Below are 24,225 nucleotides of genomic sequence, written 5' to 3'. Positions count from 1 at the left end.
CCTCCTTCCCCCGGACCCCGGCCGCTCTCGCGGTATGGAAACTGCCAGTGCTGGTGGAAGCAGAAAGTGATTTGTTGCCGCCAGCCCCTCCTTCCAGCCCTCGAAATGACTGGCAACTCCCGGCTCCCGTTGGGAAGCGAAGATCGCGCTGTCGCCTCCCCGCAGGAACGGGGCTCCCGGGCGTGCGTTTTCCAGGCACCCCGGTTAGTGCCGTGGGGGTTTGGGTTTGTCCACACTCAGGAGCTCGTGAACACGGTCTTCTGAAAATTCTGCTGGGAGTTAACGATCTAATGCTTACTCTATTTCTCCTCTTTCCTACATTAACATTTTAGCCATATAAACTGCTTTCTGTATTTTTTTCTGCCTTGAAAAGTTTTGATTTGAAGCTTGATTTTATTGTTAATCCTGGGAGTAGAAAACAGGTGAGGAAAAGCAGTGGGAGTACATGTGAGCCTTGTAAAACATGTGCACATGAAGAAGAGGGTTTAGTACTGTAGAGAGAAAGTTAAGTAGTAAGATGGAAGCTGATGATAAGAGCCCTGTGTGAAGGAAAATATGGGTGAAATCACTTTGCACATCCTTATGAACTTCCTGTAATTCTTCTTCTTGAATTAAAAAGTATGAAAAAGTAGGGCTTTAACAAGATCATGTCACAGTTCCTCTCTATTTAAAGCCATTAGCACCTAAACATGTAGACTGCCTCATCACCTTCTAAAATATTCTTAGAAGGTTTTTTCATCCACATCACTATACCTCTGAAGCATGTAACTGAAGTAAAAGTTTATCCACAGTTCAATGAAATTACTTGAAATAAATTATCCCTGTACATGAAGAAAATTTCAACTATTTATTGCGTATTAATGAACTTAATTTTGTTGTTGAGTTACAAAGACAGCTGGCAGTTGTATTGGCAGTCTGTAGTGGCCTGTGATACTGCTGGGATGATGTGGCTCATCTGGCACCTTTGCTGCCAGCTGGCTTTTCTAGAATTTAGGATGAGGTTATTGCATAACTTTAAAATACATGCGATATTTTAAAATAACTTCCTTAAAGATTTTGGTGTCACTTTCTGCTGTTAAGAGAAGGAAGACTTATCTGGAACAGCTTGAATGGACGTGATTTTTTTGGTCTTTAATACTTTTATGATGTCTTGAAGTACCCTTAATCTGTTAATTGGGGATTTACACAGCATCCTGTATCCAGCTAAAAGAAATTTTTAAAGTCACATAGTTCCCTTAAAATTCTCCTTCTGGCATTTCTTCACTTAATGTCACAGATAGCAAATCCAAATTGGAGAAGTTTAGCATTTAAGATTTTTTTTTTTTTTATGGCAAGCGCAACATAAAATAAAGTCTTTTAAAGCCATTTTTTCCTCTTTTGTTCTGATATTCTCTTATCATAATTTTGTGGAGTGTCAGGAGGTAGCAATTAAGAAAAACACCTTTCTGTATGCCTTGAATAAGCAGAAGTAGTAATAAAAATGTAAAGGAAAAGACAAGCAACATTTTGAGTTAAGTCTGTGAATATTTTATATTTTTAACTCAAAACAGTTTTTTCCCTTTGGAAGCTCCTTATTTCAGAGCACTAAGCTGTTAATGATTTTAGAAAATAATTTTAGTGTACTTTGCAGAAAAGTCAGCTGTATTTATTAGTATGAGAATTTGCATTAACTCAAGCAGGAGAGAGTAAATGTGTGCTGCTTGAAGGTCCTGTCCTTAATTAGGAAGACACTAATCAAATTCATAGTGAGATGCTGTCCTTTAAGTCTGGCTTAGAATATCTCTGATACATTTATTCTATCAGATTATTGATCATACTTTTCAGAAACAGCTGTTGTATGAAACTAGTAGAGTTCAGAAGATAATTTCCGCATTTCTGTGTACGTTCACCCCCTGGTCCTGACTGTCATGTTTGGGGGATTTCTTTTCACCTAATGAGGCTTGGGATACAGCAAAGTGCTATGTTTAAGTTATTAAAGTATTAATGAGTAAATTCCAAAACTGTAGTTTAGATGGGGTGAGTTTGTAGAAGGGTGAGCTCTGGCACCTGTAATATTTGGCAACAGATTTCAAAAGGCAAATGTCTGTATTACCAGAGACAGTAACTTAATTGATGTTCTGAAGGAGATCAGGAGGTATTTGCTAAACACTGTAAAACCCCTTATTGTTAAGCCAGTTTCAATGTCTATGGAAGATAATACAAGGGAATGTGTAATGTTGGGACCGAATTTTATATTTTTTGAAGTTGCTGTTTGAAGAAATTACAGTTAATTGAAAAGACTCATTTTAGAAGAAACTGTATATTATTATATTAATAACCTGCTGTAGACTTACTTTCAGCTGTTTTGGCCAATGGCATTTTACAGGTGTCAAGATTACCACATCTTTTTGAAGCTGCTAGCCTGCTATATACTATCAGAAAGCTGCTCTGAAATTGGACTACTTTAATTTATCCTGTTCCTCAGTAGTGTTCCCTGTATTGCATAAATAATATCAACATGTTAGAACATTTCTTGATTTTCTAACAGGTGTGTACACTTAGAGAAAAAAGTTGCAGCTAAGAGAGTCAGTCAGCTCTGCATGAGATTTTGCAAGGAGGTTTCATTAGGTGGTCATACCTTGAAATAAATTTTGATTTTTGGAGCACAACTGTTTTCTGCCACTTGAAAATACTTTTAAAAGGCATAGCTTGGGTTAGGCGTTGGAGTGGAGCAGAAAGTGACAGATGCTGATGGACTGACAGATAAATGTTCAGCGCTGTTGTATGCTATTAACAGATAGGTCAGAATTGAACGTAAAGGCGTAAGCATTGATTCCATCCACACATTTGGTTTTGTCAGTGCATCTGCTGTCTGTTCCTTCCATAGTATTTCTTTCTGCAGCCATAGCTGTCTGTTCCTGAGGAAGTGTATCTGCTGTTATAATTTACTTAAATTAGTGGTGCATTTTTAATTTTCCCAAAGGTAGGTGAATAATGCCAGTTAGTTTCTATCATAAAAGGCTGTCTACTTAACATGAGGTAAAGGACTACAGTGAGTTTATAGTACTGATCTCTTTTTTTTTTTGCAGGGTTGAGGATGCTGAGGCATCCGAGAAAAGTGTGAATGAAGAAAATGGGGAAGTATCAGAGGCAGACCAACCTCAGAACAAGCACAGCCGACACAAAAAAAAGAAACACAAACACCGAAGTAAACACAAGAAACATAAACATTCTTCAGAAGATGATAAGGACAAAAAACATAAACACAGACACAAACATAAGAAACATAAATGGAAAGAGGTGGCTGATGCCTCTGACAAAGAAGATGGACCAGCTAAAAGAACTAAAATTGATTTTTTGGCTCCTCTGGAAGACTTAGAGAAACAAAGAGCATTGCTGAAAGCTGAACTTGAAAATGAATTAATGGAAGGAAAAGTCCAGTCTGGGATGGGATTAATATTACAAGGTTATGAGTCAGGATCTGAAGAAGAGGGGGAGATTAATGAAAAAGCACGAAATGGAGCAAGACCTACAACAAAGTCAAATACTAAGGGGAAATTAGAACCTGTGGACAATAAAACTAGTTCCAAGAAAGCAAGTAAAAGTGAATCAAAAGAAAGGACTAGGCACAGATCTGACAAAAAGAAATCCAAGGCAGGAGTTGATGGAGTCAAAGAGAAGACTACTAGAAGCAAGTCAAAAGAAAGGAGGAAATCCAAAAGCCCTTATAAGAGAAGTAAGTCTCAAGATCAGACAAGGAAATCTAGGTCTCCTATACTTAAGAGGAGATCTCAGGAGAAAAACAGAAAGTCAAAGTCTCCTCCAGAGGATAGAAATAAGGCTGATGATAAAAGTAAATCAAGAGACCGCAGAAAATCTCCAGTTGTAAATGAAAACAAAAGCAGAGATCGTGGTAGAAAATCTAAATCTCCAGCAGAACTAAGAAGCAAATCCAAAGATAGAAGATCACGGTCCAAAGATAGAAAACCTAGGAGATCAGAGACTGACAAAGAAAAAAAGCCAATTAAATCTCCTTCTAAAGATGCTTCTTCAGGGAAAGAAAACAGGTCCCCTAGACGACCTGGCCGTAGCCCAAAAGGAAGAAGCTTATCTCCCAAACAGCGTGAAAAGTCAAGAAGAAGCAGATCCCCTCTCTTTAACGACCGTAGATCTAAACAGAGTAGATCACCCTCTCGAACCCGGTCTCCGGTTAGAAGAGTGAGGAGTAGATCTGCAGAAAGGAAAAGAAGAGAATCAGAAAGGAGGCGTCTTTCTTCTCCCAGGTAACTTAAAGATGTCATGAGCCATCACAAAAATACATTACGGGATGAACTGTCTTCTAGTTTGGTGTTTATCTCCTTGTTTTATTCAGTAAATAGGTATTAAAAAAGGTAATCAGATCGTACATTATATCATAAGCTTACTTTGTATGTATTCAATTTTTTAGAAAACTGTTCCTCCCAGCTGTCAGATACGCAAATTCATCTTGTGGTTGCTAAAGTGCTAAGTTATTTGCTGCTCACACCATTACTGGGAACAAGTTTTGTAACTGTGTTCTCCTTTTTATTGCTGGTTGGATTCAGAATTTGGCTTCTATTTTGTTTCTTTGTCAATAGTTCTGTTGCTTTCTGAAATTTCTGTGGAGTGTGAATCCTCTCCAGTGTTATGTATTAACGTTGGCTAAAAGTGGGTAATTAGCCTGTATTTCCCCTCAAAAAAAGCCCTAATGATGGATAGAGTCAGCATGTGTGAATGTAAGCAAATTTTTATATCAAGATATCCTTCTCAGAGTCTTTTTTTTTTCTTTAAAATATTGTGTGTTTTTCATTTGCTAGCGGGATGTTAGTGTTGCTTTGTTATTGGACTGCCGTATATAATTACCATATTTTGCATACACTTAAAGGAGAAGGATGGAAATCTGTTTAATGTATTGGTGTAGTCTTGGCATTTTTTTAAAAGACAAATTTAGCCTATGAAAGCAGTTAACTTGAAATTTGAAAGCTAATAATGCCTGGATGGCAAGTTTCCAAGAAGAGAACCAATGTAAGTGTATGCATTTTTGGAAGTTAATTCATTAGCTGTAAGAAGTTTAAGAGGCAGAAGAGTTCAGCATTGGATAATAAATAACTTAAAACTTTGTATCGGGGGGTTTAGCTTCACCGAGTTTGAGAACTGAGAATAAATAAGTATGATTTTAAAACTGGAATTGGAAGCACTTATGTACGACTAATTTAAGTAAAAGATCAAGCTTGGTAAATGGGCACCTAAAAATGTGAAAGTTTCAGCCTGAAGCACTGAAGGTTACTCTGGTTTCAGGTATGGGGTATCTTTGGGTACTTTGGAGAATGGCCCCAGTGGTGTTAACCCGATCAAGCAAGGATTGTAAATGCTGCCAGTTTATCTGGCTGCTTTTCAGTAAATCAGGAATGTGTCGGCCCAACCACTGAGTTTTTCTGGCATAGTAGTTGACTTTTCCTCTGTAGCATTTTGCATCTTTCAGTTTTCATTTTTCTTGACAGCTTGCTTTGCAGCCAGTTTGAATTGGTTGTCTAGACACTTATTTCAAGTGATGCATGTGTCTAGAATTTTGCTGTCAAATTCATACTTCTGTAACTGCGTGGTGAGCAGCATGTGAGTGGGGGACTACTAAAATATTTTTTGCTGGAGGTGTTTGCAGATCAGCAGAAATAATCTTTCCTTGTAAGACACCTTAACTAACTCAAACTGCTGTTCAAGTTTTAACTACTTGTAATTACTCAAACTGCCAGAGAATTTCAGGAGCTTTAATGAACAGTTTTAACAAAAAAAAATCCCAGTAATTTCATTTTTAAGTTTGTTTCCAGTATTCTAATCTTGTAAGACACTTCTCAGGTCTTTGACTGGAGTTACTCATTATGTGATGTTACTATGACTTCTTAATCAGCTTCTACTTTTTATCTCATCCCTGTGATCTCTGAACTAATCTATTTTTTGTAACAGATATTTTGATTGGGTTTTGGCAGTACAACCGCTTTGTTAGTCAAGAAGCCTGTAACTCTTCATCCTGTGACTCTTTATGTAATATTGTTCACAAGAACATTATATAAATTAATTGGGCTAAAGGTATTGGCCTACTCCAGCATTTGAGTACAGTAATTCCTTGTAGAAACTGCCAGTACTCTGCACATGCAAATTTCACAAGTAAATTTCACATATAAATTTTCCTATTGCTCCACTGTCTACTATTTTGCATCACTTCTGTATGTCTGATCATTGTCTGTAGTTAAGGTAATTGAAACTGATGAAGCAAATGAAAAAAATCACAGAATGGGTGGAATTAGTCTTTCAGATCCAAGATACTTTGTTCATTGATGAGATATAACACCTGTAATAAGTTGTTCCAACTTGATTAAAAAAAAATCAAAAATAAGGAGCAGGAAAATAGTGTAGCAACATTTCCTTTGAAATGGTGTGAAACTATTTTCCAATTTCTAATGCAGCCTCATTAGAATAGTTGTTAAATTTTTAATTCATATTCTTTCCAATTTTTGATTGAACTCTTGCTATCATGCAATTAAGCTTCTTAATGTAGTAGTCCCATCAAGGGTTTTTTTCTTGGATAATTGTGAATCTGTATAGACAAGAATAAACAAATTTTGAATAGTGTATATAGTATCAGACTTGAATTTTTTTTTTAATTTGAGAAGGGTTAGTTTGCATTCTAATTAAGAATTCTAGTTTGCATCAGCTGTTTTAGAATGTGTGAAATGTTGAAGCCGTGCAGTTGTAGTGCCCAAATTGAAACAGACAGTGTTGTCACTACTGTGAAGTAGCATGATCCTAAGCCTAAATTTCAATACCATGGTTGGAAGGTGGTGAAATAATTCTCGAGAATAAGATTTTAGGGTTTTATGTATTGTTTCAATACTGTTTCTGGTAAACATGAAAACAGGCCACTATTTATGTAGGACCTAAACACAAGCATTGTTTTAAAACCTCTCTTAGCTTTGTGGTAGTAATTAAGGAGCTGTTTCCAGACTTGTCCTGAACTAGATCTTTGTATGGGCACACACTTCCCAGAGTGGGGAGAGACACGCAGGAAGGGCGGCCAGCTCTGCAGCCTTCTTATCCATCGCTCCCTCAGAAGCCCATCTGGTGGTCCCTCACCTGCAGTAAGATTTTTCTAGTGAGTTTTTAGAGAGAACGGATTTTTTTGTTTTCAGCTTGCTCCTGATTTTTACTACCACTTTCTTCCTCTGTTTTAAGAACACGGACCAGGGATGACATTTTGTCTAGACGTGAAAGATCAAAGGATGTCAGCCCACCCAGCAGATGGTCCCCATCCAGAAGAAGGTCTCGGTCCCCCATCAGGAGGAGATCTCGAACACCCCTTCGACGTAGCCGATCTCCCAGAAGGCGGAGTAGATCTCCTCGAAGGAGGTAAAGATACCCTGTGTTTTTAAGTATGTTTTGTAAGATTACAGGAAGAAAAAGGATTGCTATGTTACATGTAAAAAGACTATGCTGGTTTTTTTGTCCATGTTAATATGTGCTCACACAGTTAAATTAACTTTGTCCTCCATGAGTTAAATTGTTTTATTACTTGGAATCGTTGTGTATATTTATGTTTTCTGAAGAGATTTTCCTTCTCAAAAAAACCCAAAACAAACCCTCCCCAAATCCAAATCTCTTATTCTTAACAAACAGGGATAGAGGTCGGAGAAGTAGATCTCGCCTTCGAAGGAGGTCCAGGTCACGTGGTGGCCATAGACGTAGGAGCAGAAGCAAAGTTAAGGAAGACAAATTTAAAGGTAGTCTTTCTGAGGGCATGAAAGCTGAACAAGAGTCTTCATCAGATGAAAAGTAAGAATATATTTCTAACTTGCACTGATTATTTAAAACCTACAGTTCCACTGATACCAAGAACGAGCTAACATTTATCTTCATGGTGTAGTTTTTGAGTTGTCACCTAAAACCATAATCATGTCTTAGTACTTGTGATCTTGTCAGATTACTGTTGGGAGGATCTGAAAAACTTTGGAATGTGCAAAAAATAGCAAGACCTGTTGGCTAGTGGGCAGACCTGAGGGGAGGATATATCATTAGGTTTTTAAACTCAACTTGATCAGTAGCTTGTGAAAACTTTTGGTCTGATTACCAGAGCTTACTGCTTGGGGAAAAACTTTAATAGCTGAAAGGATTAACTGCTGTTTGCAAATTGTGTTTATATTTCCTCGACATCTGCTTATTCAATTGTGCAAGAGTATGCATTCTTAATCAAATTATTAAGGAAGAATGATGCTTCAGTGAAAAGGAACAAGGTTTTTTTGTTTGTTGTCTTTTGAAAGATGGCTGCTAATTGTTTGCAATTAAAAATGGAATACAGAAAGTCCCAAAGAGATACCAAGAGATAAATTTTCTTTGTAAGGAAATGTAAATATATGCAGTGGGATTTAATACACTGTTGCTTTCTGAGTCACTTGAACAGCTATTGTTTAATATATTCTGTGTTTCATATGCCAAGGAACTGCACTTGGTAAAATACAGTAGATAATTACATGTTTATGAAGTTATATAAAAAATCGTATTTTTGTAGTCTTGAAGACTTTGATTTGGAAGAAGAGGATGAAGAAGCAGAGATCAGACAAAGGAGGTTACAACGGCAAGCAATTGTTCAGGTACATGGTTGCAGGAACTACTTCTGTGGTTTTAGTGTAGTGTCAGGGTAAAGGAAGGCTCTTTGCCTATTGCTGTGTTATAGTAATTCCTATTGCTATATTTTTGCAGTTAGCTCATTGTAAATGTTAGTCTCTCTTAAAACTCTACACTTCTATTGTCACAGCATTGCTTTTAAAACTGAAGTGACGCTTCTGTGAGTCATTTTTTGCTACAGTCATTTTTTGCTACAGTTAAACATTCTCTGACGGTCTTAAGACACCTCAGAAATGTTCTTTAGTTATCTTCATCTGTAGGTTTTCTTTCTAGCTGTATCATTGATATAATAATGTCAGTGTAACAGATATATATAACTATATATCAATTAACCTAACTGGTCAGTTTGTTTCAAGTAGAAGTTGTCTTTGTCAGATTCCAAAATTTTGTTAAACCGCTCTCTTCATGGGTTCCTCCCTAAAAGCAGATAATGTATTAGTGCACATGTGAGTTCCCATGAACTTCTTATTCCAGGTAACAAGGTAACTAATCACAGGTGTATGTGTGATGGAGACCCCTGAAAGGAGCTGTGGCCAAAGGGGGTGCAATTGTACAGTACAAGTCAGGTATCTCTTTTCAAAGGTGGGATTTGGCACACAATTAGAACATAGCAAGCAAAATGCTGTAGCATATTTATTTAGCATCAGGTAAACTCACTGGCTTTAGTGTACTGCTTATTTTAAGTAGCACTAAAAATACTGCCCATGATTTGAGTTTTATGCAAAGCCCGTTGTAAAATCCTTCAGAACTATGACTGAGCCAAACTATATAAATTCTGTTTAAAGACTGGTTACACCTGATGTTGGTGCAGGCAGGAAGCAAATCTCAGAGCTGAATTCCCTAAACAGAAAACCTCTGCTTTTCTTATTGAGTAGTTCAGCCTTGACAGCTGAGCAGTCGCAGCATTTCTTCATCTTGGTTTTTAACTTTTGGGATAGGAAGTGAGGTCTGTATAATTTCATAGTACTTAAGGGTAACAAAAATTGCAAAGATGTTTGAAGTTTTTAAATTCTTCTGAATTTTTTCAACACGAATGAATAAATAGGATTTCCAGTTCACATTAAAAAACTGAGTCTAAAAGCTACTCTTCTGTGCCATAACACTAATAAAACTGAGAAATATTCTAGAATATAGGATATAAAATAATTAATTTTTCCTCAGAGACTGTGTTTCAGTGTTTTTGTGCCAGGACGGTTTAGTAATAAATCTGTTGTTGCTGACATTTTGTTGTGCATAACGAAATAACTAATATTCAGTAATAATTGCTTTTTACAGAAATATAAAGACCTAAAGAACACACATGAACGTTTCAGTCTTATGGTCTGGGCTGTGGTGCATTGTGACAAAATGAATTTTCAGAAGTTGTATCCCATTCTGCAAATAATCTGTTGTCTTTAGAGACGTATGTGATTATGAAAGCAAAGATTAAGGTTTCAGCTAAAAGCCCAGACCATTGAAAGGGTGGATATGAAAATGTTTTAATTGTGATAAGGTGTGACGGTGAGATTAAGAATTAAATTTCTTTTTAGAAATACAAAGGCCAGACAGAAGACAGTAACATATCTGTACCATCTGAACCAAGCAGCCCTCAAAGTAGTACACGCAGTCGCTCAAATTCTCCTGACGACATCCTAGAAAGGGTCGCTGCTGATGTTAAGGAGTATGAACGGGAAAATGTGGATACATTTGAGGCATCAGTGAAAGCCAAGCACAACCTCATGACAGTTGAACAGAACAATGGTAAGGTTTTCTGAAATCTCTCTAATGCAATTTATGAAAGCTCAGATACTTGGCTTAGTTTACTCACATACTTCCAGACTTGGAAGTAGATTGAATTTGGGGATGGAATTTATGAACATTTTCACAAATATTATGGTGCTTAAAACATAACATTAAAATAAATCTTCCTCATTAGGAAGGATGAGTGGAACATGTTCTCTGTATTTCTAATAACTCTTAACACGATTTGTGCTTTACATTTGGAAGAGCAAATAATGATGTCTGTCTTTATGGTTAAGAATTACCCTTCCAAATTTTTCTTTTCACTTAGGCATGTTGTTTTCCTAGAAGCTTAGTATAGTCCTAGACTTTATTTTTTGTGGGTTGGAAATTATGCTCCTTTTATACCTTTTTTTTGGTCAAAGCCACTGTGACAGAAGAATATAGGTGGGTCTGTAGTAATTTAGAATTATTAAAGCTTTTGAGGGTCGTTGCTATTAAGTCCATTTTAGCAGCATAGCTAATTGCTGAAATAGGTATTTTCTTCTTCCCCCCTGCATGTACTCTATTGTACAGCAATGTTGAAATGAAACAAATTTTGATATAAAACCTGCCTTGTGCCAGCTGCAGCAAAAGGAATGCGGAACATCTCCCAGCGCACCCTGTAGTATTGAAAGTCTGCTGATTTTTTTGTGGTTTGAAAGTGTATTACTGTCCATCTTCCAAGTAGTCAAAGGTGTGTGTAGATGCTGTGTGGTCATACTGGAGCTAGTTTAAGCTGCTTTGGTTTCTCTCTACAGTTTAATTGCAATAGCACTGTTTAACAAGGGCTGTGGAGCCTGCCCAACCCCTCCAAGGAAGAGTTGCAGTTAGCTTGTATTTCATGTCCTGCGCCACACGTATCCTTGGGGGCTGAATACACTGTCTCTAGTGGATGCTTCTCTTCAAAGTAATAAAGCTGCATCTCTTAGGGACTGCTGTACTGCTCTGTAGTTTATCCTGGCATTCCCTTGAGTCGTGTGTTTTCAGATTGTTCTCCTGCAAAATAAGAACAGTAAAAAGAACTGTTCTAGTGCTTTCTTTGCATACCCCAAGTTTAGACTTACTATGTCTAACAGACAATGTGTTTTTCCTTTTTTGTCAAAGCATGTACTGCTCTCTAGTTTTGTATACTAAAGCATACGAAAATATAAGTCTTAACTACATAGGCGTTTTCCACATAGACATGTGAAAAAGGTTTTTAAAACCAGATCAGTTACACTCACATCTGGGTGGTAAGATCCTGGGTTGGAGGTGGCTGTAACAACAGCTGAAAGTAGTGGGTTATCTTTCTCCGCAAGAGTAATTTTTTTTTCTTTCCTGACCGCTTACAGGGCCAGGGTAATAAGTTGCTAAGAAACTACTCAATAATTCATTGTAGCCCAGTGCAGGTAACTGGAACTAAAAGGAAAATATGAGGAAGTTTCTGGAAGGGTTTGTAGCTCAAAACAGTGGTGTAAACTGCTTCCCCACAAGTGTCAGGTGACAGGTCTATACCTTGAAACAGTGGTATCAGTATACTGGATGATTTTTTTTATGCTGTCACATTTCAGTCTAGTTCTTTGGTGTGGAAGTGGTTGGCTGTGTGCATCACAAGACCTGAAGCCTCTGAGCTGAATTAGCCATTTATTTTTCTCCATTGCATAGCGAAGGGGGGGCCTCCAATTTACCATGTTCATAGAGAGCTGCCGTAATGTGTGCATGAATGAAATCGTTTGAAGTTTGCTTGCTTTTGTTAATGTGTACTTAATTTATATTTCTTTGCTTTTATCTTATCAACCAAGTAAAATGTCTTTGGGATTTAAAGATGATTAAAAGGTGAGAGAGGGATAATCTTGCCCATACCAAAAATGTTTCTCTTTAACATTGTAGTAAACATTGTGTTTAACAAAAAGCTACACACCGGGTCCTTTTTGGCAGGGTTGGAGAAAACATTTTCCAAAGAAAGAATTTCTGGGCTTTAAAACTTTGGGTTTTCATAGAACATCTTGTGATTAACAGAAAAGCCTGAACTTGTGTATTGAAAACATGACTGTATTTTTGAATGTATACACATAGTCATTTTGTACTTCTTTTTATACGTACATCTATATAGGCATTCTTTGTAGGGAGCATGTAAATATGTAGTTTTTTTGTTTCTGCTATGCTTACTTGAAAGCTATTATATGTAATTTTTCAAGGAGGTATAAATTTTTGAGTGCTTGGAAGAACTTAGCTAGTCTGAGTTTTATATTCTAGAATGTCAAATATGTGAAATGAAATTTGCTAGAAATGTTAGTAGAGCTACCTGTTTGCCAATATACTGATCTTAGACTATGTTGTAAAGATACTAAGTGCCAAATTATACTGGCAACAGTTATCGTTTGACATCTTTTTTCATGCTGAGTAATCTAAATTTCATTTTAAGGTTCATCTCAGAAGAAGCTGCTAGCTCCCGATATGTTCACAGAATCAGATGATATGTTCGCTGCATACTTTGATGTAGGTAATTCTTGGAGATGAAATGTATGACTTTTTCTGCTTGATTTTTGTTAGTCACTGTCACCTGAGGGTTGTGAGAACTTTGATTTTGTAAAGGCGTGTGCAGCTAAGTGACTTGTATGTTCTTAATCTTTTGGTCACCCAAGGCAGGCAAATTGGTTCTTAATTAGTATTTCAGTGAAATAAAACCTGCTGAAATAAGTGGCAGTTTTACCAGAGTAAGCAACTGGCAATTCACCTGCTGTTTGAATACAATGGACGTGGTAAAAACATGAATCTATTTATAAGTTCAGCTTTTTATTAATGTTACCATGTTGCAATGTTCTAAATATGAGCTTTTTCCAGAGGTTCACATATGGTTAATTAAAAAATGGGTAAGATACTGAAATTGGCTAATGATGCTATGTTGGAGTAATCTGGTGGTTTGTTTGGAGATTTTTTGGGGGTGAAAAGATACATTTCCTCGTTTAACATATTTCCATTACCTTTTCTCTAAATGTCCTGCAGTGACCTTCAGATATTGGCAGTCCAGTGACTAGTTTTGAGACTTTATGTGCCATTCTCTATAGATCCTCTGCATTGTTGCTGATGCACAACACTGAGAAATAAGTAAAGACAAGAACTTTCTTCTTAACTTAAACCAAATTAGCTGGAGAATTTTTATGGCGGATGTAACATAGGCTGCCATGGTTTTACTCTCGTAACACTGTGACTTGGAAAAAGATGAATACTTGAAGGGTAGTGTGTGTGTGTGAGGGTGCATTTTTAAAAGTTCAGAAGTTACAAGTGGGGATTTACATGGCTTGTGAGCAGCTCCCCCTTCCAGAAGCTGTTGTTCAATTGAAGATACACTTTACTACTCATAGTTTTGAATTTGTGACAAAATATTGCCCAGTCTGTTAAGAGATGTCAACAGCAATTGTAGAAGTGTTACGTTTGTATGTATAACAGTATGAAACAAGTGGCATGTAATGAACAGAAATTCAAGGCTTAAACAGTTGTGTTTTCCTTGCAAATTGCTGTATTTTTTTACTATAAACTTACTGTAAATAAGAAGTCTTACTTACATGTTAGAATGTGCATTCTAACATGACTTGTATAAATTCCTTGTATTAATTGAAACTTTGCCCATTTATGTTTAATAATAGTTCTGTTGGTTGATCTCATCCTCTTTCCTTGCATCAGTCTTTAAATACTGATATGTAAATAACAGTAAGTTGTTTCTCTCTCCTGCAAGATAAGTGTGTTTGTATTGTGAAGAGAAACAGTGTTCAGTAGGGGAAAAGGGCTTTGGTAAATAAACGTCAAGGGAAAATACAGAGCACACAAGCAAAGCTGTTACTTTTATTTTTATTTCAGAGTGCTCGTCTAAGGGCTGCTGGGTTTGGAAAAGACTTCAAAGAAAACCCCAATCTCAGGGATAACTGGACAGATGCAGAAGGCTATTACCGTGAGTTGTGTTTGTTTATCAGCAAGGACAAATAGAGTGAGGGTGCTGAGTGGAGAAGATCCTCATGTATAAAAGTATTGAAATTTTGTTCTAATGTAGATGTACCCCACAGCCCTCTCTGAGTGTGTAATGTAATGGATGAAATGAGCATGCAGATTTTAACCTCAGCTTTGAAAAGACTCCAGACTTGGAGAATCACCCTTTGTTCCCCATAATCTCCACAAAGCTAGGTGCTACAAAACATTGCACACCATGAAATTAAAGGATTCTGCTATTTGCCCTCATATTTTGTAATGGTAGGGAATGGTTTATTTTTCTGGAAAAGTTCCATTACATTTATCCCTTGTAACTTGAACTTGCTTGGTTTTCTCCCTCAGGTGTTAATATAGGTGAAGTTTTAGATAAACGTTACAATGTCTATGGTTACACTGGTCAGGGAGTCTTCAGTAACGTGGTGCGAGCCAGGGACATGGCCAGAGCAAACCAAGAAGTAGCCGTGAAAATCATCAGGAACAATGAACTTATGTAAGTAATGTTTTTGTTTGGTGGTAATAAAGCACATGGAACAGTTGGAAGTTTTTCATGATGTGATTTGAATCTCCCTTTGTTTCAAGTAAAGTAACAGGTAACAGCTGTGATTGCTGCCTTTTCTGCTAATATGAGCCAGATAATGGGAAGCGCTTGAGGACTATGTATCCACACTTCTTTACAGCTATCATGGGAAGAAGGGTACTTGCACTTTCATCAGGCACTTTCTCATTTGCAAAACCGCAGGGAGCAGTGATAGCGAGAAACAAGGTTACAGCTAATTATGAGCCTTATGTTTTTTGAGATGGGAGTTGTGGACTGTTTCGATGGACCAAATCTATTTGGCAGGCTATGGGTAGGATCCCAGTCAGTCATCTGCAACTTACAAAGAGACTTCCATACATTTAATTATTTCTGTATATTATCTAAATGTTTGTATGTATATAAGATAGATAAAAAGGGATGGGACTCTCACTGTTGAAATACAAAAAAAAAAAGAGGTCTTTCAGAATGAGTCAACATTAACAAGTAAGATCTCTTAAACTGTGTCATTTGAGGACTTGTCTACAATACTCATTTTTACCATCTGCTGCAGTGTTTATACAGTCACTGTGTCCTCTTCTGTTAAAGACAACCTAAATGAAAATGTTTTCCATGTCTCTTACCTTGGAAGTTTTAAAAGTTGTCTTACTGTGTGTATAACTGGATTGGTTTTAGTTACATGAATAAAAGTTTTAGAGGCAAAAGGGGGAGGGTGATTAAGCTATTTTAGTTTGGTGTGTTGTACAGGTAATAAGCTTGGGTGTGTAATTGAATCTATAGTCAGTTCAGTTTAAATCTTCTTTTAATACTGTTGTATGTGGCAAAGTACTTTTTTTAAAAAGTAAGCTACTCTAGTGAGTGCTGTTTAAAATTTATCATATTACAGGACAAAATCCAGTTTTAGCCTTACATGCAACTGAGAGTGAGAAGGAAAGGATAAGTAGGTTACAATGGTACAGTGAAGATCCAAGAATTAAATAAACTTACCCAGTGTGTAGTCACTGACAGCAAACCACTGCTGTGGTTTCGTTTTTTTTAGCTGTGGTATGTTAGGTAATGACAAGACACTTCTCATTCCTGGATAACTATAACCAACAAGTGAATGTCTAGATTTAAAAAAATATTAGAATTTAACTGATTTTGTTGTATAATCACATTTCTCTGTTTTCAGGCAAAAAACTGGCCTAAAAGAACTGGAATTTTTAAAGAAACTCAATGATGCTGATCCTGATGACAAGTTTCATTGTCTACGGTTGTTCAGGCATTTCTACCACAAACAACATCTCTGTCTGGTATTTGAGCCACTCAGGTAAGGTGACAAATGTTTGGGGCTGTCTGTAAAAGGTAAAGTACTACTGAGCATTCTTTACCTTGCTGGGTTTGGCTGTTGTTTTGATACCTTGTTCTCATGCCAAGATTCAAGAATGCAAGGAACTTTGAAACAAAAAAAAATTGTCTGCAGGCACAAATCACAGGCTACTGAACTATTTCTGATTTACTTTTAGCTGTTGTGAGTTTTCTGCCTAGAAAATATTTGAAACAAGATCATGTATGGTTCCTCTCGCTGGTACTACTTAATGATTTTTTGTGTATGTCAGTATTTTTATTAGTTTTAATAATTCATCATTTTAAGGGTTTCTGTTAAGAATGCATTCCCAGAGAGATTCAGGAGTTGCTGTTTATTCTGTGAAGAGTACCTATATAATAACAGTCTAAGGAAGAAAATTGTTACAGTGGCTCTTTGCATGCTCACTTTCTGTTCAAGTAATTAAGCTCTTGTGACAGGTTGATTGTAAATACTGTTTTATGGTAGATCCAGATACATTAATTGCCTTAGTCCCCATTCCTACTTAGAGACATCAGTTGTTCATATCCTGAGTTTTCTGTGTATGTCGTATTTCAATTTTAGCCATATTTGGGGTGAGCATAAGTTATATACTGAAACAATGCAAAGTTTGTGAGATTACTATCATATTTCATTAATTAACTGTAGAACAAACTATTGTCTTGTCCTGCACTATCTCTTGATAACACGCTTGTACCTTATTTATGTCCAATTACTGTTTTTGTCCTGGAATGATGGTCTTTTCATCTGCTGCTTAAGTCACCAAAAAAATCTCCTCAACTTTTTGTGTTTCGCATGCTTCCTTTTTCTTTTATTTCTGAAGAAAATGAGTACAAAGGCTTTACGGTTGTTAAGAAAATGCTGTTCATGTGCAAATAAATCCTCTCAAATCAATATTGATTAAAAAGTATGCTCCGAACTAAGTAAAGTCCAGTCTAGTAAGTAATTACACAATATAGGACAGATCTGATTGACCAGCCTTTTTATTTCAATTCTGCAGCTCACAGAGTGGTATGTTAAGTCAAATGCTGCTTTTCTCAAAAAATACTTAAAGCTAACTGGTTTGTTCAAGTTTGTCTCAGAGTTTAAGAGGCCGCTATGGTTTTTTTTTGTTAAGCTCTTTCCAATTCTTTCTTTCCCCCTTTCCCTTAACAGTATGAATTTACGAGAGGTTTTGAAGAAGTATGGGAAAGATGTTGGGCTCCATATTAAAGCTGTGCGTTCCTACAGCCAGCAATTGTTCCTGGCTTTAAAACTTCTTAAAAGATGCAATATCCTACATGCAGATATTAAACCAGATAATATTTTGGTAAGTAACAAATAATTAAAACTTTTTTTGCATGGTCTGTAGTGTAAAATGAAGTATTTGAAGTTCATATCATTCTGTTAATTTAGGTGAAGTCAAATTTACTGAAAATGTTAAGGGTTCACACTTTGATATAAAATGATATTGTGGTATAAATAGTAAGGAAGAAATATAATACAGCATCTAAATAAAATCTTTTCCAAACAAACATTCATCCACTTCCATCTTCATAGAAAGCAGATCTTCCAAAATAAGACAATGTCTCATGGGAGAAATATTTGGAATTTTCCCATCAATAGTTGAAAGATGTTCTTGCTTTCTGCAAAATGGAAGTAGGTTGTTTGAGTCTGGATGGAGATTTTGTTTATGTGAGTGAGATGATGGGGAAAGGTCCTTAACGCCTCTCTTTTGCTAATGGATATTTATGTTTTAACTTTCAGGTGAATGAGTCTAAAACAATACTAAAGCTTTGTGATTTTGGCTCAGCTTCACATGTCGCAGATAATGACATCACACCCTATCTAGTTAGTAGATTTTATCGAGCTCCAGAAATCAGTAAGTACATTTTGGATTAGCTACATCTGTCACATGCCAGTATTAGCAGATGAAAATTTGACTTGGATTTATTCTCTAGTCTTAGCAAAACATGACTCTGGAAGTATGATGGCTGTCAAAAATTCAGGCTTTGAAGGCATGTTTGTGTGACTCTTCATGTATGTTGGTGATCAGCTCAGTGAGAAGTCACTCTGATGGGTTATAGTTATGTTTCAATTTAGAGGTATTGTTCTCACTTCTTGGTTTTTGCTAATTTAAAGCTGATCAGTTTAGGTGTTAGGTAAAAACCTCCCCTTCTAAAATAGGGGTACTTTAAAAGCTAAAAGGTTTACATCCTTCTTTTACGGTAAATTTTTATTCCTAAGAGGAGCAGCTCCAATATAGTTTACAAATCAGAATTTTTTCATCTGTCTGCTTTTGTGATACTATATCAAAGTCTGCCTTTTTGGAATTAACTGGAATTGCTCTGTTTCAGTTATAGGAAAAATCTATGACTATGGTATAGATATGTGGTCTGTAGGCTGCACATTATATGAGCTTTACACAGGAAAAATACTGTTTCCTGGCAAAACCAATAATCATATGTTGAAACTTGCCATGGATCTCAAAGGAAAGATGCCAAACAAGGTAAGAAAAATAAGTACTTAATATCTGAAACTGCTATAATGAACAGTAGAAGATACATTCTTTGTTCTTCTGGAATTCTGTTTCTTATCATATACATTTTTTCTTAACAGTAAGTAATAGACTTTGCTCTGACTGTGTAATTTATACTGATTTAAAATCTTATGAAGTGAAAGTATACAGCTTCTTTTTCATAGACTAAGTATAAAGTGAAAGCAGAAACCTTCTAAGCAGTGACCTGAAAAAAAATGTAAGTCAATAAAAGATACTGTGTCCTTTTTCAAGGGGTTTGAACTGTATCTTTGTTTTCAATCTCGAACATTTATTCCTGTCCTTTTGATATATTTTTTATTAGTATTAAATTACTCATGTTGCAATAAATTAGTAGACATTGATGTTAATTGTGAAATTTGTAAGACACAGAGAAGTTGCCTGAAACTCTTGCCTCTTCCTTATTTTCCAGATGATTCGAAAAGGCGTGTTCAAAGATCAGCACTTTGATCAAAATCTCAACTTTATGTATATAGAAGTAGATAAAGTGACAGAAAGGGTAAGTCCCCTGTGTGTTGACTAACCCATCACTTTTTCCAAGCTTTCCTAGTATTACGGTCTTTCAAATGTACCTTGGCTTCTTAATTAAAAACAAGATTTTATAAGCTATTAGAAAGTCCTTTTGCAGCAGTGTGGACAGATTACAGAGTTATAAAACAGCAAAAGATTTTTTTTTTCCTGGGATGTAGGAACACGATTAAGAGAAATCTAAATTTAATCTGGTAGATATACAGGGTGCCTCCATATAATCTGTCCTTAGATTACTAGTATAAGAAATTCTGCCTTGATTTTGTAGAAGGATGTTTAACTTCAGTATGATGTGGTTATATTGTATGAGGTCGCTATTAATTTTGGTATAATTTTGACATATCATATTTAAGAAGAATCACGAAATAGTGGTCAGATATAGGACTTTCCATGTGGACTTCCATGTTCTGAGTTAACTGGGATGTTAGATTCATGTGAACCTGTGTTGGTGGCCTCCCCCCAAGAGTGTGTTTTCCACTCTTCTCTGCCCTGTGATGATTTTATGAGGCCGTGTGGGGGAAGGGTGTTGCTGCTCTGATACGAGACAAGCCTGCAGAAAAGCTGCTGCTGAAGCTCTGTAAAAGGGATGGATAGGGAGTTTGTGCATTACTTCTGTTCTACAAGGCTGCCATTTTTGTGTTTGTAGGAGAAGGTTACTGTTATGAGCACCATTAATCCAACCAAGGACCTATTAGCAGACTTGATTGGGTGCCAACGACTCCCTGAAGACCAGCGTAAAAAAGTGCACCAGCTAAAGGACTTGTTGGACCAGATTCTAATGCTAGACCCAGCTAAACGGATTAGCATCAACCAGGCTCTACAGCACGCCTTCATCCAGGAGAAAATTTAAACCAGATGAAGAAGTTCAAAGGGTTTGATTAATTAAGATACAAAGACTGAAGAAATTTCACAGCAGTTATTAATGTATATAAACATAAATATTTCCCCTGCAAAGTTGAGGAAGAAATGATACATTTGAATTAACATCAAGGCTGATATTTCTTTTAGAAATGTTAGAGTAATTCTGTTTTGTGTCTTATGTGAAAATTTTCACTGTAGAACTGTTTTAATTGCCAAGACTGCACAAAAGTACAATGCTAATGTATATGGTTGCAGTTCGTATATATTATAAAAAGAAAAAAGCATCTGTTATAAAAAAAAAGAAAGAAAAAAAAAAGAGAGCAGTAATACTGGGTGGTTGATTTGTTTTTAGCAGACTTGGCTTCATTTTTGTCTTTACAAAATGGCCAGCATAAATGCTGTTTATATTCACATTTTCCTAGGTGTGTGTGTGCAGGCCACAGCAGCATGCCCTTGGTGTAGTCAGTGCCGAAGGGGGTCTGTTCCTTCTTGAGCCTGCCTGCAGGGATGGTCTCCTCTTTTAAAGCAGGTTGTGTACAACTTTCAGTACACTGAAGGTAAGCTAACCCATCAACATCACCGGTGTTTAAGCTGTTATTTTACTGGAACAACTGACAAATGAGAGACAATAGCATTGTGGCAGAATTCCCTGCATGTTTGAGAAATGATCTTGTTTTATTTTCTGGCATTGCAACCGTGGCATAGTTACAACTTCTGTTCTGTTCATCACATTTAAAACTGGGAGAGAGCGCACTTGATGGATAGAGCGCCTTCAGTGTACTGTTTCTTATTACTTTAATTTTTTTAATCAACTTGCTATAGACTTTGTATACATTTTGTTAAATACAGTTCACTATGACATAGAACCAATACTTACAGAAGAGTTTTCATTTAGTAATTACATATGTTGGGATCTCATTCGAAAGACCTTATATCTAAAGGATAGATAGACAACATAATGAAATTTTTAACTATTTGTATGTCATTTTGAAAGTGTACTGCTTTATGCTAAAAGTGTTTCATTTGTTCATTGTTTTCATTATTTGTGATCATGTTGTCTTTCAATACAGGCATAAACCTTCCACTCTTGAACAAAGCAGCTGCTTTTTAAAAGCGGTAATTGCTTCTTTACCTTTTATTTCTTTTGTAAATGAAGCTTTTCTTTAAGAAATGTGACTTTAAAGTGTTGTCTCTTGCATAAAACAGTTGACACTTACTTATTGTAAAGTGAAGATTGTTCTGCTGCATGTAAAGTGGACCATGCAGATTTCTGTATGTTTTCAGTATGCATCATTAGATAATAAAGTCTTTTGTGAACAAGGCATTTGTAGCCATTTTTAAAAGAATCTGTCTTCAGTGATGGTAAATCAGGTAATTTGTAAGACCCGGCCCTGCATTTCCTATTAATCATTTAATTAAAGGGATGATTAAATGTTATGATCTTTGGGAGAGCTATAGGCTATGTTAATTGGATAAATAATTATCACTGCTTAAAAACAAAGCAAAAAACCCTACAGATACTGTCTGTCTGCTTTCATTGTAATGAAATTATTCCTGTAGGACATGGGATTAAATTCAGGCTTTAACTAATGTTTGTGCTGTTTTTCTCACTTTTCCTTCTGATGGTGCTGAAAGAGAAAAAAGGAAAGCGAGTCACAGGCCACTCAACGCCTACTCCATGGGTCTGATTTGCTGAGACACCAACTTCACCTTCCTAACAAGGTTATTTCTGACAGCATGTGTAGATAAACATTTAGCAACAAGTTAAAAGAGCTTGAGACAATTGAGTTGGTTATACAGGGTGAGGAAAACAGAAACAACTTTTTCAGGTCCATACTGCTGTTTTAATGTTCTCTTTGACGATGTTAAGAAGTTCATCTTTTCATTTTTTATTAATATATTCTGACAGGCTGTGAAAACCCCACTGGTTTCACATACTTTATAATACTTTGAACTAAGAAGGATTTTTGTATCCATCTAGGTACATAATGGCAACAATCATGCACTCTTAGTGCACTCAAGAATGAGGAAAAATGCCACAAAGCAGGTCATTCTGCTGGTGGGGAATACCCCACCCAGGAGGTGTAATGAACTAACTACGAAAACGAGCAGGAGATGGGTGGTTTTGTATGCCTATTTGGAACCTTCAACCTGTCTCTTCTCAATTTATATTGTAAAATTACTAATAAAAACCAATCTCTCCCTATTTCCACATATTTAAGGTATCTTTTTCATACAGGAAATGAAAGAAGTTAGCTTTCATGTTTAGGGAAACACTAGTTGCTTGCTAGTTACGCTTTCTGTATTTAACTTGCACTTTTACAACATAGGCAGCACTTCTGAGGGCACTTTTACACAGATGTAGTAATAGCTTATTCTTTCTGTTGCTTTGTACTTTATTCTTAAAATAGGAATATGAAACAATGAAATGAGTTGGTGATACAGAAACAAAGCAGTAGAAAAGATGCCCCTTAATACCTACAGAATTATTTTAAGCTGTTCTGGAGAAGCATAAAGTTGCTCGTTTACTTGTTCTTTGTGTTGTAGGTGCAGCTCAAAAGAAGATGAAGGCTACCAGAAGACATGAACAAAGGTTTCTGTCCTATAAAAGATATGAAAAATGCTCTTCATCTAATTCTGTCTCAGTCTTTTAGTTTCCAGCATTTCAATATAGAATTGATTAACACTGCTGCATTACTGATAATTCCTGAAACATACTTGCTGTATTAGAATTTGTTACATAGATTGTTTTGTTTCTGGTTGAAGAGATTTTTTTTATTGTAATTAAATGTAGGTAAATAAGAATTACTCTTTAAATGTAGTTTTCTTAAAATGATAGACTGAGCAGTACAAAGTCTATGACATTTAGGCAGAAAATCTGGCCATTATATTTGGTTAAAATAAATGTGTTAACCAGTAAACATTTAAGCAGATGATGCACTTTTTTCTTTAACTTCAGTAGGTTCATTATTTATTTCAATTCTGTCAAACAATTATCGATACAGAGAATAACTGGCAGGGGTTATTTAAAACAAGTGGATTTCAGTCTCCCATCTAGCTGATACTTCTTGTGGGCAACAATAGAAAAATCTTTAGTTCTAGCTTCAAAAACCTCTGGACTTGAGGATTTTTTGACGCTGTTAAGGACCCTCTCCAGTTTTGGGCAATGCCTGTCCCTGTAGCCTGAGGTCTCTGAGGCGAGGAGAGAGCTGTGGCTGCCACAGTCAGCTGAATTCTCATGGTTGTGGCTGGGTGCAAACAGAACAGCTGTGCAACAGAATGAACAATTTCTCAGCTCATCTAAGAGGGAGGATAACTTATATTCTCCTCCTGAGCACAAATTTTTAACTTATGTCTTTGCTAGAGGTCCTACATACAGAAAGTTTGGCTAAATTTACTGTGCTGATTTCTGTTTCCTTCTCCCTCATGGTGACAAGGAGCTTCACATTTAACATACTCAGTTTTCCAAGCCTTCAGAAAAAACAAGATTCCAGCCCTGTGGAATTAGAATGTGTTTTTATTACCTTGGTGTCTACTACTTAGTTTAAAAATTAATTACTGTTCAAGAGTTTTTAATAGTCGATAATGATTCCTTTAAAACCTTTTTAATAATACTTTATCTCCATACATAGGGTAAGTGGCATTAAACTTCTGAAGAACCTTTATGTGTGTATTGACCCCCACACAGAAGGCAGACCAGACTGTGATACTGCTGGAGATAGAGGGATCTTCTACAGCATGTGTAAAATTGTAACGTGGGTGGAGAATGTTGAGAAGTGGCAATTGCTTGAAATTAATAAACTGTGCTTAAAACTTGCCTGCATCCTGTCTTCCGTTGTGCCTGCATCTCCTACTGCAAAGCTATGAAATGTATGAACAAGTTTTAAAGGCACTAGAAATTAAGTATAGTTCTTTGAATGGGGTTGTATCCTTCGGTATCAGAGGCATTAGAGAATCTCTGGGAAAAGTCTTCCTGAATATGTAAAATGGAGCTTTTGTTAAGTTGCGTCTCTGTGTCTCCCATGG

At 36.3% G+C, this 24,225-nt stretch overlaps 1 protein-coding gene across 3 annotated transcripts; it reads left to right on the top strand.

The window, feature by feature from the left end:
- Positions 1-90: 90 nt before the first annotated feature.
- Positions 91-24,022, top strand: PRPF4B (pre-mRNA processing factor 4B). 3 transcript variants are annotated; one of them, XR_001866095.1, is made up of 19 exons: positions 91-203; positions 3,069-4,262; positions 7,225-7,398; positions 7,666-7,821; positions 8,555-8,636; positions 10,200-10,410; positions 12,836-12,909; positions 14,269-14,359; positions 14,737-14,884; positions 16,101-16,238; positions 17,430-17,583; positions 18,021-18,135; positions 18,611-18,762; positions 19,223-19,309; positions 19,985-20,756; positions 21,270-21,315; positions 21,835-21,921; positions 22,747-22,792; positions 23,832-24,022. XR_001866095.1 is itself a non-coding variant. In XM_008643461.2 (15 exons), the coding sequence occupies exons 1-15, from the start codon at positions 106-108 to the stop codon at positions 20,186-20,188; spliced, it is 3,078 nt and encodes a 1,025-aa protein (XP_008641683.1). In that variant the 5' UTR covers positions 91-105; the 3' UTR covers positions 20,189-21,523. The 3 variants fall into 3 exon arrangements, 1 of the variants encoding a protein (XP_008641683.1); XR_001866094.1 differs by having other exon boundaries at positions 19,985-21,315; positions 22,747-24,022; XM_008643461.2 differs by lacking the exons at positions 21,835-21,921; positions 22,747-22,792; positions 23,832-24,022 and having other exon boundaries at positions 19,985-21,523.
- Positions 24,023-24,225: the final 203 nt, after the last annotated feature.

This window comes from Corvus brachyrhynchos, unplaced genomic scaffold, assembly GCF_000691975.1.
Source record: "Corvus brachyrhynchos isolate BGI_N302 unplaced genomic scaffold, ASM69197v1 scaffold100, whole genome shotgun sequence".
NCBI classification, from domain to species: Eukaryota; Metazoa; Chordata; class Aves; order Passeriformes; family Corvidae; genus Corvus; species Corvus brachyrhynchos.
Note: the sequence above shows the minus strand (reverse complement) of the source record. Positions and strands in the feature narration are given on the sequence as shown.

What these genes read in the sequence shown, in the direction of transcription:
- PRPF4B (XM_008643461.2), top strand. Translation starts at nt 106, where the DNA reads ATGACTGGCAACTCCCGGCTCCCGTTGGGAAGCGAAGATCGCGCTGTC. An exon ending in AGATGCAGAAGGCTATTACC is followed by an intron (nt 14,360 to 14,736) that starts GTGAGTTGTGTT and finishes TTTCTCCCTCAG; the next exon opens with GTGTTAATATAGGTGAAGTT. An exon ending in ATCAGGAACAATGAACTTAT is followed by an intron (nt 14,885 to 16,100) that starts GTAAGTAATGTT and finishes CTCTGTTTTCAG; the next exon opens with GCAAAAAACTGGCCTAAAAG.